The sequence below is a fragment of the Chiloscyllium plagiosum genome, chromosome 21 (assembly GCF_004010195.1).
Source record: "Chiloscyllium plagiosum isolate BGI_BamShark_2017 chromosome 21, ASM401019v2, whole genome shotgun sequence".
Classification (NCBI taxonomy): domain Eukaryota; kingdom Metazoa; phylum Chordata; class Chondrichthyes; order Orectolobiformes; family Hemiscylliidae; genus Chiloscyllium; species Chiloscyllium plagiosum.
The window spans coordinates 29,025,179-29,041,240 of NC_057730.1; the positions used below are offsets into that span (position 1 = coordinate 29,025,179).

Below are 16,062 nucleotides of genomic sequence, written 5' to 3' on the forward strand. Positions count from 1 at the left end.
GCCTGGCGCGCTTTTCTCAGAAGAGTGCCCAACTCTGCAGACTTGCTAATAAAACTTTGTTTTCCTGAATTTGTCTAGAGCGATTATTGAGAAGCGATTTTCGTTTCTAACAGTCCACATCCTACCATTGACCATGTTTTTGGTCACCTTTCAATTATCACATTCTCCAAGTTCAACATTTTTTTCTATCATGCTGGAGCTATGAAACACTTGACATCTTATGTTACACAGACCATAGATAAATAAAAGTTGATCTGAAAGCAATATGGATGTGGTATATTAAAATAGCAAAGAACTGTGGATACTGGAAATGAGGAACAAAATCAGAAATTGCTGGAAAAACTCAACAGTGGAGAGAAAGCAAAGTTCACGTTTGAGGACCAGCGACCCTTCTTCAGAACTCACACGCAAAATATAGATGCTAAGAAGGTGTTTAGTGTGAAGTCGCCCTCTGTGGGAGAGAGGTTATTCTCAAAGACAAACTTTGCCAAACCAAATAAACTCTGCAGGTGTTTCCTGCAGCGGGGCAGAGATACTGCCAGTTGTCTCATTGTTCAGTGGGAGTTGATATTATGGGGAGCAAGATTGACAGTGAAAGGACTACAGCTCCCAGAATGCCGCAGGGGACACACATGCGCAACAGCTGAACGTTTACCGTCATCCGACTTTGACCTTATGCCTGGTCTCCACCAATGAGAAAGCGCCATTGTACAAGGTCGGCAATGACGGCAGAAAGGAGCCAATGAGAAGAGGCGTTGCTGGCTCCTGCGCCGCCGTCAGTCAGAGGTTTGCGGCCATCTCGTGTTGTCAGGGTTTGAGAAGGAGAAGCGGCGGTTGTGGTGGCCGAGGTAGTCTGCGATATTTATTTAGGCTGACTTCCCCACCCCTCACCCCCTTCCCTCTCCCTTCTCGGGCGCTGGGCCGGCCTGACATCGCGCGATGCCGGTCCGCACTGAGTCGGCCTCGCTGATCCCGCCGCCCCCCATCAACACTCAGCAGCCTGGGGTCGCCACCACGCTCCTGTACAGCGGCTCCAAGTTCAGGGGCCACCAGAAGAGTAAAGGCAACTCGTATGACGTGGAGGTGGTGCTGCAGGTAACGTTCTGAATGTGCATCAGACTGTAAAACCTCTGCTCACTCCTCAAGGGGGGGTGGATCAGTGTCATGTCGAGCCTCGCTGTTGACATTCGGCTTCCAATCTTTCACTTTTGTTTCCTGTAAATACTACGAGTGCCAGCACCCGGCTGATAACCGTCTCAGCATATGGAAGAAAGATCAGAACGAGGGAGGACAATTTCGATCGTCAAGCCCACTCTTTCTCCGAGCCCATCGGTTGAGGTCCTAGACAACGATTCATTTTGGAAAGTTACCGCATTATGCACGTCTGTCTTCGATGTTGTCAGAAACAAAAAGTGGCAAATGTTGGAGGCACTCCGATGATTAGACAGCATCTGTAGAGCAACAGACTGATTCATATTTCCAGTACTAACCCTCATTTCAACTCTATAATATAGGAGCTTAGCAATTTGTTTCTCTCATTTTTATTTTTTTTCTTCAGGTTTATTCTGAATCACACTCTGTAGGTATTTTGCTTTGTAGGTTTGTGTCTTTGTCAGTCAGGCCTAATTAGCTGTCTGGATCAGTGGTGCTGGTAGAGCACAGCAATTCAGGCAGCATCCGAGGACAGGCAAAATCGACGTTTCGGGCAAAAGCCCTTATTAGCTGTCATTGAGTTAGTGTGGAAGCAGGCTGTTTGACAGAGTCCACACCAACCTTTTCTGAAAAGCATCCACTCAGACCCAACCATCCTCCCCTCTTTCCCACCCCCCCCCTAATCTTGTAACCCTGTATTTCCCATGGCTAACTCATGTAACCTACACATCCCAGGACACAATGGACAATTTAGCATTGCCAGACCAACCTAACATCTGGACTGTGGGAGGAAACTGCAGCACCCAAAGAGAACTTATGCAGACATTTGCGCAAAGGTGGAATCAAGCCTGGGTCCTTGGTGCTGTGAGGCTGGTGCTGAGCCACCGTACTGCTGTACTTTGTTGTAAACCTTTTGAATTTGTTTGGAATTGATCTATTACTTGTATTTTTATTCTGTAGCTTGTAGCTCTGTGTTTGCTGCTGATTTGGAATGTGAGTAGGTAATTCAGTCTCTTGAATCTGTTCCATCATTAAGTCTGATAATGACCAATCTACACTTCAGTTGTAATTACTTGCTGATGATGCATATATTTGGTACCTTTTATCTAAAGTATCAACATTTTTCCTCTGTATTTCAATTAATCTAGTCAATCTTTCAGTTGAATTTATTTTTCTGTGGGGGAAAAACTCCTTCCTGATTTCACTTTTGAATTATCTCATTCCAATTTGAAGATGGGGCCCCCTCCTTTGGACTCTAGGAGTGTTTCTCTGCTTGTACCTTATTGACTACCTTAAGTAAATCCCCTGCAACTTGCTAACTTTGAGTGTACAAACCAAGTTTATTCAAACAGTACTCATAATTCAACTTTTTGTTGAATCTGTGCTGTACTTGAAGATACCTAAATTTATCTGTTCTTCCACAGACCTTAGTCTGTCACTCATATATTTTGAATTTCTCCACATTGAATTCTATCTGCAATAGTTCAGTCCATGCATTTAAAGCTGGGGAATATCTGCAGTCAGTTGATTGTCTTTATTGTCCCCTGCTCTTCATTTCTTCCCCTCCAACCCATGTCTTAAGGTTACTTATACTTCTGAATGCTTTCATTTTTGCTGAGAATTCCTTGCACTGAACCTTGTCCAATGGCTCCAGGAAGTACGTTTAGAAAACATCCACGAGCACTACTTTATCCACCGTGTCACAGACCTCAATTTTTTTTTTGTTAACTTCAATGTTGCAAATAAGTTTTTGTATACTTCCTTTTTGTACCTCCGTATTTTCTTTGTTTTTTATAGTCCTTTCAAACAATCTGCTGGATTTCCTTTTCCTTGTATTCTTGCAAGGCTTGTGGTTGGTAATAAGAGTAGAAATTTGAACATCTATCTTGACCAAGCATTTATTTATCTTGCTCTATCCTACTGCTATGTATTACGATTGCAAGGTTATGCAATCCATATTTCCTCTGATCTCACTGTGTCACTACTACCTTGCAAGGAGTATGCATCTTGCCTTGGCTTTCAAATATCTACTGACCAGTGGTCCTTTGAAAGGATGGATATTGCAAAATCATTTCAACATCTGCATGCCCGTCACTTTAAAACCCCAACTAGAAATGTTACACTCCAACTTAGGTATAAATGAAAAACCTAAAAGCCACGCAATCAGATGTCTGTGGTGAAGAAACTTGAGTCAATAATCTGGAACACCAATTAATTGGGAAAGACTTTTATTTCCTTATTGGCAATCACACAATTGTAGCTGTATACAACAGCTTAACATTCTCCTTTGCAGTCTGTTGCAATACATTACAAAATCTTTGCTTAGTTTTCATGTTGCTTGCCCATTTATTTTCATCGTACTTCTTGCACTGCTTATTCTCTTTGCTTGTTGGCTCTCTCCATGCGCTGAGCCAATAAGCAAAAGCTGAAATGGGGATGCAACTGAGACCTGATTTCTGTGTGCATAAATCACTGAAGGTGGTGGGATCCATGGAGAATGCTAAAAATAAGTACGGGACCTTTGGCTTATAAGCCCCTAGTTAGGACTCAGCTGAAATTTACATTCATTTCTACAGGCTACAATGTGGGAAGGTTGTCATGGTTTTGAAATGGGACCAGAAGAGATTTACAGGTAGTTCTTCTATAACATGGTGGTTGTGTTCTTATGCAACCCCACATTATTGAAAAATGAAGCTTTGGAAGCAATGTTTAGTGTTAGCGATATAATCGTGTGACAGCCAACACGTTTTAAAATTTCGTGCTTTAGAATTAGTGTCCTCAATTTGTCAGTTGCCTTACAGTGAATTCACATTAACGAAACGCGCATTACAGCAGAATGACCTGTACTGGCCTAGTGCCAGTGCTAGGCCCTTCAGATTTGTGGGGAAGGTGGTAATAAGCTGAGAAGCAGTGTAAGTCTCGAGGGGATTTGCTAGAAGGGTGCAAAATCATGAATGGTTTTGACAGTTAAATAGGGGAAAAAAAGTTTTACTGGCAGGAGAGGGCAGTACGGTGGCTCAGTGATTAGCACTGCTGCATCACAGCAGCAGGAACCCAGGTTCAATTCCAGCCTCTGGCAAATGTCTGTGCGGAGTTTGCACATTCTCTCCGTGTCTGCGTGGGTTTCCTCCGGTGTTCTGGTTTCCTCCCACAGTCCAAAGATGTGCAGGTCAGGTGAATTGGTCATTCTAAATTGCCCATAGTGTTAGCTACATAAGTCAGAGGGAAATGGGTCTGGGTGGGTTACTCTTCGGAGGGTCGATGTGGACTTGTTGGGCCAAAGGGCCTGTTTCCACACTGTATGGAATCTAATTTAATCTAAAATAGTAAGCAGAGGACACATGTAACTTTTTCTTTAATCATTTTTGGATGTTTGATCAAAATAACTGGTGCTGAACAAAGCAGCAAAGATTTGACTATTTAAGTAAAATACTGCTGATACTGGAACCATCAGATTAGGCAGCACCTGTGAAGAGAAGATATCAGAAGAGTTAATGTTTGCTTCTTTGACTCCATCCAAACCCACAGTAATTATTTGAGGGCCAGTACGTCTGTCCTGATGAAGTGAGTTTGAGACCTGAATGCATTGGCACTTAGTGGAGAAAGTGGATCGCTTGCAGCAGTATTTAGAATTATACTGAATATCACCAAGATAATGTGTGAGCATGGGTGGTGTTTAAGTTGCTCAGAAAGAAGGGCTAGGAGAAAGTGAGGATTGCAGATGCTGGAGATCAGAGTCGGAGTGTGGTGCTGTAAAAACACTGCAGACAGACAGCATGCGAGGAGTAGGAGAATGGATGTTTCAGGCATAAGTCCTTTGTCAAGAATGAGGCTTGTGGTCCAAGGGCGCTGAGAGATGAATGGGAGGGGGTTGGGACTGGGGTTAAGGTAGCTGAGGAATGCGACAGGTAGATGAAGCAGAGGGAGGTAGGTGGGAGAGGAGAGTGGAGCAGATGGGGGGACGGAAGATGGACAGGTAGGACAGTTCAAGAGAGTGCTGCCAAGTTGGAAGGTTGGGACTGGGAATAGGTGAGGGGAGGGAGAAATGAGGAAACTAGTGAAATCCACATTGGTCCCAAGACTGAAGATGAGGCGTTTGTCCTCCAGGCATCGGATGGTAAGGGTTTGGCAATGGAGGAGGGCCAGGTGGAATGGGAGGGGGAGTTGAAGTGTTCGGCCACAGGGTGATGGGTTTGGCCCGTGCGGGTGTCCCAGAAATGTTCTCTGAAACGATCCACAAGTTGGTGTCCTGTCTCCCCAGTGTAGAGGAGACCACATTGAGTGCAACAGATACAGTCGATGATGTGTGGAAGTACAGGTAAAAGTCTGTTGATGTGGAAGGATCCTTTGGGGCCTTGGACAGAGGTGGGGTGCAGGTTTTTCACTGAGAAAGAAGGGCTGTGAAGGCTCATTTTAAGGAACACAGGAACAAAATGTATAGCAAGGTGATGTGAGGTGGTTGACTTGCTGAGCTGGTAAGTTTGTTCACAGATGTTTTGTCGCCATTCTAGGTAACATGATGCACATCCAGTGAAGTGTTGGTGTCCTGTCCTGCTTGCTATTTGAGTGTCGGGGTCTGCTGTGGTTGATGGTATCATTTGCAGTTTAATTGCTGGTTCTGTTTTAGTGGTTGGTATAAGGGGTCAGTGTCTGCATGTTTAAGATTTCTGGGTTGAGTACCAGGCTTTCAGGAATTCCCGTGCAGGTCTCTGTTTATTTAATAGTAATTAGCCATTAGCTACAATTAAATAGTTGTAAACCACAGGTATATAATACTACAAGTTAAAGTTAATCCCTTTATAAGCTCCCCTTCTCTCTCTTAGATATAGACAGAAAAATAACTTATGGATGGGGAAGAACAAATAAAGCAGTTCAGTTCTCTTTATCGAGAAGATTTATCAAGCTGGTTCTCGCTGATCTGAAGGTTTATTGCTTGTTTTCCTTCTCCTGGTTTGCAAAAGGCACAGTGAAGCTGGTTTCACTTATGAAAGGATTCTGACTTCAATTGAAGAAGTTACAAGTCCTGCAACTGCTGAAGGAAAAGTAAACTGGATTTCTTCAGGTTTAAAGTTGTTTCTTACTGCAGCAAAGCGAGAGACAGCTGCTGAGCTGGTGGAGAACTGTTCATATCTCTGTATGTTGTCCCCAAGGTGTTCAGTTACTTGCAAAATAATCACATTTTTTTAGCAAGCAAAAGGGCTTTGTCATCAATAACTGGACACTAGTCTGTAGACCAGTCAACTACTTGTCAACCAGAGCTCCATCTGTACCCCCCCCCCCCCCCACTGCTCCAGTTCTGTCGCAACCTGCCCTTTAATTACTGCTTGTTCTAACTACTGTTTAAACAATACTTGCCATGAATGTCACTGCTTGCTTTTCATAACATACAGTAATTTTTTTAAATACTGAACCGTTCTTTCTCATTTGAGACCGTAGTTTACGAAAGCACAAAAAAGTCTTCGCAATGAATTTCTTTTACCACATCGTAGTTTCAGAGTAACCATTCTTGAGACTAGCTTTCAATTCCAGATTTTATTAATTGGCTTTAAATTTCACCTGTTATCATGGTTGAATTTGAACCAATATCCCCACAACTTCAGACTTGGCTTAGACCAGTGACATTACCATTATTTTACTATCTCCTTAATGAGGGATCAATGAGGCAACATTGTTAAAACAACTCTTTCTAAAGCTCTTAATTCAAATGGTCTTATCTGTGAATAAGTATGATCCAAATAGAGCTGAGTGATTTGTCTTCGACAATGTATTTTTAAAAATCAGTCCACTACCCAGAAAACTCTTGTTTCTATAAATATTGGAGCTGAGGTTTTGGGTATTTTGACCAGTTGTTCTGTGTCACCTACTTTTTCAAGCAACATTAAATAGTTGAGAATTTGTAGTGTCTCCATACTGACCTGTTGGTGAACTATGTTTGGCACATGACAAATCGTTGATGTGTGAAGGAGGTGACCGTAATTTTTATTTTATTTTATTCTCCTCAAGTAATTTTGCTTAACAAAGCCAACAGCTGGGATTTGGAGTTATATGCATGCAGGGGAGCACACTTTTGGATACATTTCTCTTGTGTTTTGACAGTATAGAAGATAACACTAGTAATGTCAAAATCATCTCTTGCAAGTTACACCCTATTAAGATAATAATTCTTGTCCCCTAACCCATATTATTTGTCTTCTATTTTAACTTTTGGTTTTGAGGCATTAACCTTTTTCTTGGGTTTCTCAATTTAAAAGGAACCTGTATCATTTTATAAACATTTGTATATGTCACTCTTCCTTTTTATTACCTTTTCATCTCTTCTGCCATTTGCAGCAACTCTCTCATTCAACTTTCTTTTCAAGGAAATTATTTGAACCCATGAAATTAAATGCTATTTGCAGAAGATTTGCTGTAGTAGTTTGCAGATCTACTGCAGATTCATTTACTGCATTGTATACCTACTTGCCAAAAGTTCTGTTGTGGTGAATAATTTTCATAGGCTATTGAAATTGCTTTTAAGGGTTTGGAAATCCTAACCACCAGTCCTGCTGTTGTGTACTTTCAGATCCTGAGCCCCTTTTCTATGAAATGGAGATCATAAGGCTGCAATTATTTTCCAGTTCTAATTGTCCTCCATAAATAAGTGCTCCTTTCAAAGCAATAATTTGTAGAACTTGGTGATTTAGCTGACCAGGAGAAAGTGAGGACTGCAGACCACTTCTAATGGCAATAGAACCAACCATGTAGTGTTTGTTAACCAGTCTGTGTAAGAGTGCCAGGCTCATTTGCTTGTTGGATATATGTAGCAACCTGATATGATTCTGTACCTAAAAATTCAATTTCATAAAATGCAGATAAAGATTTGATTTTGCAATGTCTACTGTTCTTAACTACTTCATTCCAAATGTGTTCATTGGCAAACATCAAGTTGGACTGCCTTTTTGTTAAAAAAAGATCAAAGCCAATTTTAATAAATATACTCATTTGAATTCTCGTGAGTTTCTGGTATGTGCTACTACACCAGCAAGCATAACAGTTCAGCATGTATCAATCAATGTGATGGAGCTAAAATGTCCATTTTAGAAATGCACTTGATTAAATAAATGTGCAAATAAGCTTATGTTTGCCAAAAATTGTACCCTTTACTTTGTAATTTTCCAGTTTTGTGCTGACTGCAATTTGCTCAGCTGATTGACGGCTTTATACTTTGGTTCTAGCCAACTGCTTTTCAACTTTTGACAGTTTTTAATCCTTCATTTTAACAGTGAAAATAGTCCACATTAACATGTTTACAGGAAGGCATATTATTCTGTAATTCAACTTGATCAACTGTAACATAGGATGATTTTGGTTAAAATTGAGTTCAAGAAAAAGTAATTCCGGCAGAGATATGACTTTCTGATAAAGCAGTTCCATAGTGATGGAACTGGAGTCAATCCTTTGTTGAAACTCATTCTGTTCAGTTATTGTTTGGGTGGTACTATATTCTGTTTCTGACCATGACATTTTGGAATATGACTCTTGGTAACGTTGTGAAATGAACTCTTTACTTAATCAAAAGGATAGCACTGTGAAATGTTTGTACTACATTTATTTAAGCTGGGAAATAATATGCAAAAATACAATTGGCAGTTTTGTTCAATTTAATTGTGAAAGTTGTTTGAGTATTGAAGTTTATCGCAAAGGTGAAGGATGATGAGGAAACTTGAAGTGGCTGCACATGAACTGCTAAGATTTCAGTAGAAGCTAGTTACAGTGATGGATGTCTCATGAACAGAGAATCTTGAATAGTGAGGCCTCTGAGAGATTGCAACGCCGATATGTCAGGTTGTTGCCAAATGTAAGAAGTATGCTAAGAAATATTAAAACTTGAGTCATTTTGAATTGAAGGCTCATTACTGGACATATATCATGGTTTTTAAAATTTGAGGTTGGGTCAGGTTAGACTAATTACAAGATTAATTCTGAGATTTAGAACAGAACAGGGGAAGCATTTTTACACACAGATGAGACTTTGAAATTTCCTTCCAGGGAGAGATGAAGATATAGTGAAACAGTATATAACAGTAACTAGTATCACTATTATTTGGTCATTAGCTGTGCAAGCCTTTTTGAAGACTGGATTGGCCAAGTGGCATTTTTTATCTTGTAACTTCTTATTTCTCTGGTACAAACAAACCAAGGACATAAATGTGGAAGTGTCCCTTAGTATAATTCAGCATCTGCGAGACAGGAGAAAAAAAATTGCACATCTTGACCATTGAAGGGTGCTTTATGTAGGATGTTATTCTGACCATTCTCTAAATTACTTCCCAGAGTCTTGCATTTTGCTTGATTTCAAATTTGTCCTCTGCAACTGTCTCTTCAGCAACTTTTCATGAGTGTTTCATGTTTTCAATATTTCTGCATAAATAAACTTGTGCTAATTTCCATGTCCATCTAAACTCTACATGGCTCTAATTGTTTTGATAAGGGCAAATAAAGCAAATTTTGAATAACCTATTTTATTCTTTTCTGTAGCACGTTGACATGGAAAATTCCTTTCTCTGTGGATATCTAAAGATCAAGGGGCTCACTGAGGTAAGTTGTTCAAAATAGAGTCTGAGCTAAATACAATCACTTACTAAAATACTTTTTAAAACCAGTGAGCAAACTCTATCAATGAGCAGTTAGCATCTTTCAGTTAACGCTCAGTATCTTTCTGACTTGTGTAATATATTGTCAGACAAGAGAAGTCCCTCTAGTGTGTTCTACCCTTGCAAAATGAAACTTGCTTTTGAGTTAGGTGTGTCTTAACTAGGGTAAAAAGTTTCACTCATATCTTTTTCCTTATGAGACCTACTTATTAGATTACAGTGAAGTGCTGGATACTGTCAGGTTGCCATTAGCCTAGATTGTGAATAACAGTGACCATTTAATGGAAAGCATTATAGCAAAATCCAATCTGCTTCTTGCCCAAAGAGTCTGTGTAGTTTCCACCACTGATTTCTATGTAGTGATTAAGATTGATGTTTTGATCATTTTCACTTCCTTAGCCTAGAGAGATAGAGCTGCACACATAGAAACAGACCTTTCGGTCCAACTCATCCATGCTGACCAGGTATCTTAAATTAATCTAGTCCCATTTGCCAGCATTTGGACCCTACCCCTCAAAACCCTTCCTATTCATATACCCATCCAGATGCCTTTTAAATGTTGTAATTTTATCAGCCTCCTCCACTTCTGACAGCTCATTCCACACATAACACGCTCTGTGTGAAAAAGCTGTCCCTGAACTCCCTTTTAAATCTTTCCCATCTCACCTTAAACTTATGCCGTCTAGTGTTGGATTCCCCTATCTCAAGAAAAGACCTTGGCTATTCACCCTATCCATACCCTCATGATTTTATAAACTTATGTATGGTCACCCCTCAGCCTCTGACGCTCCAGGAAAAATAGCCCCAGCCTATTCAGCCTCTCCTTATAACTCAAGCCCTCCAACCCTGGTAACAAACTTGTAAATCTTTTCTGAACCCTTTCAAGTTTCACAACACTTACTATAATAGAGAGCAGAATTGCACACAGTATTCCAAAAGTGGCCGAACCAGTGTCCTTTTATAGCTGCAACATGACCTCCCAATTCCTATACTTGATGTACTGACCAATAAAGGCAAGCATACCAAACACCTTCGCTATCCTATCAACCTGTGAGTCAACTTTTGACAAACTTTAAAGCTGCACTCCAAAGTCTCTTTGTTCAGCAACGCTCCCCAAACCTTACCATTTAAGTGTACGAGTCCTGCCCTGATTTGCCTTTCCAAAATGCAACATCTCTCATTTAATCTAAATTAAACTCTATCTGCCACTCCTCAGTCCATTGGCTCATCTGATCAAGATCCTGTTGTATTCTGAGGTAACCTCCTTCACTGTCCACTACACTTCCAATTTTAGTGTCATCTGCAAACTTTCTAACCTAGAAATAGGGATCTTTCATAAACAGCAAAGACTATTCAATGCAATAACATTGACTTTTCCCAAACCTCTCCTCTTACTCAGTTGCCTTCCACTACTTTTTATGTTTTCATTCTGTAGTCTTCCATAGTAATTTGCAATACAACTATGCTGTCCTTTTGTACTGAACAAGAATCCACCTGATTTTTCTCTATCTTAATTTTCTGACTCTTAAATGTAGTTGTTCTATTAACATTGGGAATAGGCTAGCAAAATGAACTTGGTCAAACCCTGACATAATTTCAGAAAATTCAAATTTATCACCTTGAAATCTATCTTCAGCCAAAACAAGCTGAAAATTTAATGTTGTGAATCTTTGCAACTTGCTTCCCCAGAGAGCTGTGAATGTTCCATTATTGAATATATTTAAGTTGAATAGACTGGTTCTTTGTCTCTAAGAGAATCCAGGAATGGGAAGCAGGTAGAAGATCATCAGTGAGCATATTGAATGGAGAGCAGGCTCTTTGGATTGAATCCTTTTTATTCTTGTATTTATTATAATTAATGTACAGTACAAACATACAAATATGAATCAAGAGCAGGAAATGGGCCATTAACCCCTTGAACCTGCTGTGTCATAATAGCTGAACTGATTTTTAGATGAAATCCACAATTCTGCCTAACCTGATAACCATTCGCCTCCTTGATTAACAAGAATCTATCTACTCCTGCATTAAAAATGTACATGGACTCTGCTCCAGAAAATTACTGCCTAATCTCCATTTTAAATGGGCAACCTCTGATTTTAAACAGTAACTGTTCGATCTGTCTTCTCCACACCCTGCCAAGACCCTTTTTAGGGTTATATCGATTTGAATTGAGTGGCCTCTTGCACTTCTGAATTCCAGCAGAAATAATCCCAAATTGTTCAATCTTTCCTTAGAAGACAAACACTCATAAACGCTTCCAGGTATTAGACGGTGTAAATTTTTCTTCTTCTAACTGCCTTCAACATATTTTATATCCTTGCTTTAATAAGGTGACAATGCTATGCACAATACTACGGTGGAGTCACGCATGCTCTATATAAATTAAGCAAAACTTGCCCACTCTTGCATTTCATTCCCCTCATGATAAGTGAAAACATTCTATTAGTTGTCCTAATGACTTATCGTACCTGTAGATTAACCTTTTGCAATTCATGTAGGAGGGCACCCAGGTTTCACCCACAACAAGTGAGGTCTGCAAACTCTCACCAAATAGTTTTTTTTACCCTTTCTGCCAAACTGGATAACATCACACTTGCTACATTATGATCCATTTGTCTGTCAGTTTCTCTTTATTACTTCCCTTTGTCCTCCTCCAAACCCACCTATATCTGTCATCAATGAATTTAGCAACTTCACTTAGATTAAGGGACAGAAAATAATTTACTGCTTTTGTCAAATTGAAAAATCTTGTCTGCTACCTGTTAACCAGCCAATCTTTTATCTGCTCGCTAACTGTTTGTTTGTTTTTTCACCATTGTGGAAGTTAGCCATCAATATGACCAGTTGATGCTTTGGTCTAATTCACACTAAATTGGAGAGAAGCAACTATGTATAGAGTCATAGAGATGTACAGCATGGAAACAAACCTTTCGGTCCAACCCATCCATGCTGACCAGATATCCCAACCCAATCTAGTCCCACCTGCCAGCACCTGGCCCATATCCCCCCAAACCCTTCCTATTCATATACCCATTCAGATGCCTTTTAAATGTTGCAATTGACCAGCCTCCTGGTAGCTCATTCCATACACATACCACCCACCGTGAAAAAGTTGCCCCTTAGGTTCCTTTTATATCTCTCCCCTCTCACCCTAAACCTATGCCCTCTAGTTCTAGACTCTCCAACCCCAGGGAAAAGACTTTGTCTGTTTATCCTATCTATGTCCCTCATAATTGTGTAAACTTCTATAAGGTCACCCCTCCGCCTCCTACGCTCCAGGGAAAACAGCCCCAGCCTGTTCAGACTCTTCCCTATAGCTCAAATTCTCCAATCCTGGCAACATCCTTGTAAATATTTTATGAACCCTTTCAAGTTTCACAACATCTTTCCGATAGGAAGGAGACCAGAATTGCACGCAGTATTCCAACAGTGGCCTAACCAATGTCCTGTACAGCTGCAACATGACCTCCCAACTCCTGTACTCAATACTCTGACCAATAAAAGAAAGCATATCAAACACCACCTTCACTATCCTATCTACCTGCACCTTCACTTTCAAGGAGCTATGAACCTGCACTCCAAGGTCTCTTTGTTCAGGTCTCTAGGACCTTACCATTAAGTGTATAAGTCCTGCTAAGATTTGCTTTCCCAAAATGCAGCACCTTGCATTTATCTGAATTAATCTCCATCTGGGACTTCTCCACCCATTGGCCCATCTGATCAAGATCCTGTTGTAATCTGAGGTAATCCTCTTCGCTGTCCACTACACCTCCAATTTTGGTGTCATCTGCAAACTTACTAACTATACCTCTTATGCTCGCATCCAAATCATTTATGTAAATGACAGAAAGTAGAAGACCCAGCACCAATCCTTGTGGCACTCCACTGGTCACAGGCCTCCAGTCTGAAAAACAACCCTCCACCACCACCCTCTGTCTTCCACCTTTGAGCCAGTTCTGTATCCACATGACCAGTTCTCCCTTTATTCCGTGAGATCTAACCTTGCTAACCATTCTCCCATTGGGAACCTTGTCGAACGCCTTACTGAAGTCCATATCGATCACATCTTCCGCTCTGCCTCATCAACCTTCTTTGTTACTACTTCAAAAAACTCAATCAAGTTTGTGAGATATGATTTCCCACACACAAAGCCATGTTGACTATCCCTAATCAGTCCTTGCCTTTCCAAATACATGTGTATCCTGTCCCTCCGGATTCCCTCCAACAACTTGCCCACCACCGACGTCAGGCTTGCTGATCTGTAGTTCCCTGGCTTGTCCTACTTAAATCTTTGAAGTGGGACTTCTCCTCAGGACTTGAATCCACAGTGTTTTGACTCCTCTGGTAATAATGGTACTCACTGAGTCATGCCAGTCCAGTCAAACTGAAATTAATGTAAAATTGGCAAAAACAATTCTGGACAGACCCACAAGAGTAAATATCCATTCCAGTCGACCTTATCATTTCCATTAAGAATCATCTACACTTCAAATTGCCCCTCTGTCTCTCGATGGCAGTGGAAACTAGCCCAAACTGTTCAAACTTGCCACATAAGAAAAAAACACTCATTCCAGGTATCAATTCTGCCAACCTTCTAAACAATTCCAATATATTGATATTCTCCTCCTTAAGAAAGAGACCAGAACCACACCTAATGCGCAAGTTCTGGTCTCACCAGTGCTGTGAATAAGTGAGGCATAATATTCCTTCTCTTCTGTTCATATCCCCTGAGGAATAACATTCTATTAGCCTGTATCCATCTATCCTCCTCATGATCTCTTCACATGTTTTCCTACCTATCTTTTGTCATCTGCAAACCTAGTCTTCATTGTCCTTAGTTTAGTCATTGCTGTAAATTGTAAGATGTCGAGTCCCCAGCACAGATCTCTGTGGGACTGTACTCATTTCATACTGCCAATGGGACTAAGACCCATTTATTCATATTCTATATTTTCTGTGAGCCAGCCAATAATCTGTAATACCTTTAAGCCATGAGTTCCTTCTTTGCACAAACCTTCTAGAAGTTCAAGATATCATGCCAGGCTTTACTTTATCCACAGTCATGTTGCACCTGCTAAAAGCTCAAATTGCTTAAACATGATTTCCTTTTCACTAAGGAGAAAGTGAGGTCTGCAGATGCTGGAGATCAGAGCTGGAAATGTGTTGCTGGAAAAGCGCAGCAGGTCAGGCAGCATCCAGGGAACAGGAGAATCGACGTTTCGGGCACAAGCCCTTCTTCCTGAAGAAGGGCTTGTGCCCGAAACGTCGATTCTCCTGTTCCCTGGATGCTGCCTGACCTGCTGCGCTTTTCCAGCAACACATTTCCAGCTTCCTTTTCACTAAACCATGCTGTCTCTTTGTGATTACCTTGTGTTTTTCTACCTATGTATCTATAACCTCCTTAATAACTTATTCCAGCACCTTCCCCATGACAGATATCAACTAACTGGCCTGTAGTTTCCTGTTTTCTTTCTGCCTCACTCTTGAATAGAAGCAAACTACAGGACCCCCAATTTAAAAGAATGAACATGTACCATAATGATTTTCTTTTATAGACTTGTCCTTCCTCTTACTAAATATATGCATCAGTATTGAATGGCATTTTTTAAAAACTACTTTTGCTGAAGTGATTGAGCTGACCATTGCTGCAGGGTCTCTCCTGGGTTGATAATGGTATGAAACTTTGAATTCTGTGCTGGAAATGCTCAGCAGATCTGAAAGTGTCTATGGAGACAGGAACAGAGTTAACGATTCAAGTCAACTATAATTTCACTGAAAAAAGGTAGAAATATGATCATTTTTATGCTGCTCAAGGTGAGAGGGAGAAACAAAAAGGAACAATAAAAAGGTAGGGTAGAGGACGGGAGAGTAAATGAACAAGCTGTCATTGAGCAAAAGGATAGTTTTCATCCTGTCTCCTGTGAAGACTCCAGTCCATTTTCTCAGTTTTTTCATCTCGATCACTGTTTTCATGATGCAACAGTGCTTCCTTCGACAACAGTGCTTTTGATTATAATCTTTTCCTCAACTGGAGATCCACCCTTTCTCTTCTCAGTGACCCTCCCCCACCAAAAAAAGACCTGCGCAGGGCTGCCAACTGTGTCCAGCCCATTTTCTGCACCTTTGTTCTCAGCACTTGCCTCCTTCCCTGATTTGGTTTAGAGCCCTGCTTTCAGCTGCGCTGACTGCCACATCCAACATGATGCCAGAGCCAAACATATCTTTCCTTCTGCTCCGTTCTGAAGGAAACATTCCCTCCAGCACACCCAGTCAA

General features: G+C 40.8%; 1 protein-coding gene across 3 annotated transcripts in view; it reads left to right on the forward strand.

The window, feature by feature from the left end:
• Positions 1–743: 743 nt before the first annotated feature.
• Positions 744–16,062, forward strand: part of gid4 (GID complex subunit 4 homolog) — a 51,623-nt gene continuing 36,304 nt past the window's right edge. The window contains exons 1-2 of one of the 3 annotated variants that reach the window (XR_006314784.1): positions 744–1,095; positions 9,670–9,729. Coding sequence is in view for 2 of the 3 variants with exons in the window: in XM_043711620.1 (XP_043567555.1) it covers positions 940–1,095; positions 9,670–9,729 (216 nt within the window). In the remaining variant the exon portion in view is untranslated. The remainder of the gene's footprint in view (positions 1,096–9,669; positions 9,730–16,062) is intronic. The other 2 variants (XM_043711620.1, XM_043711619.1) reach the window with 2 other exon arrangements.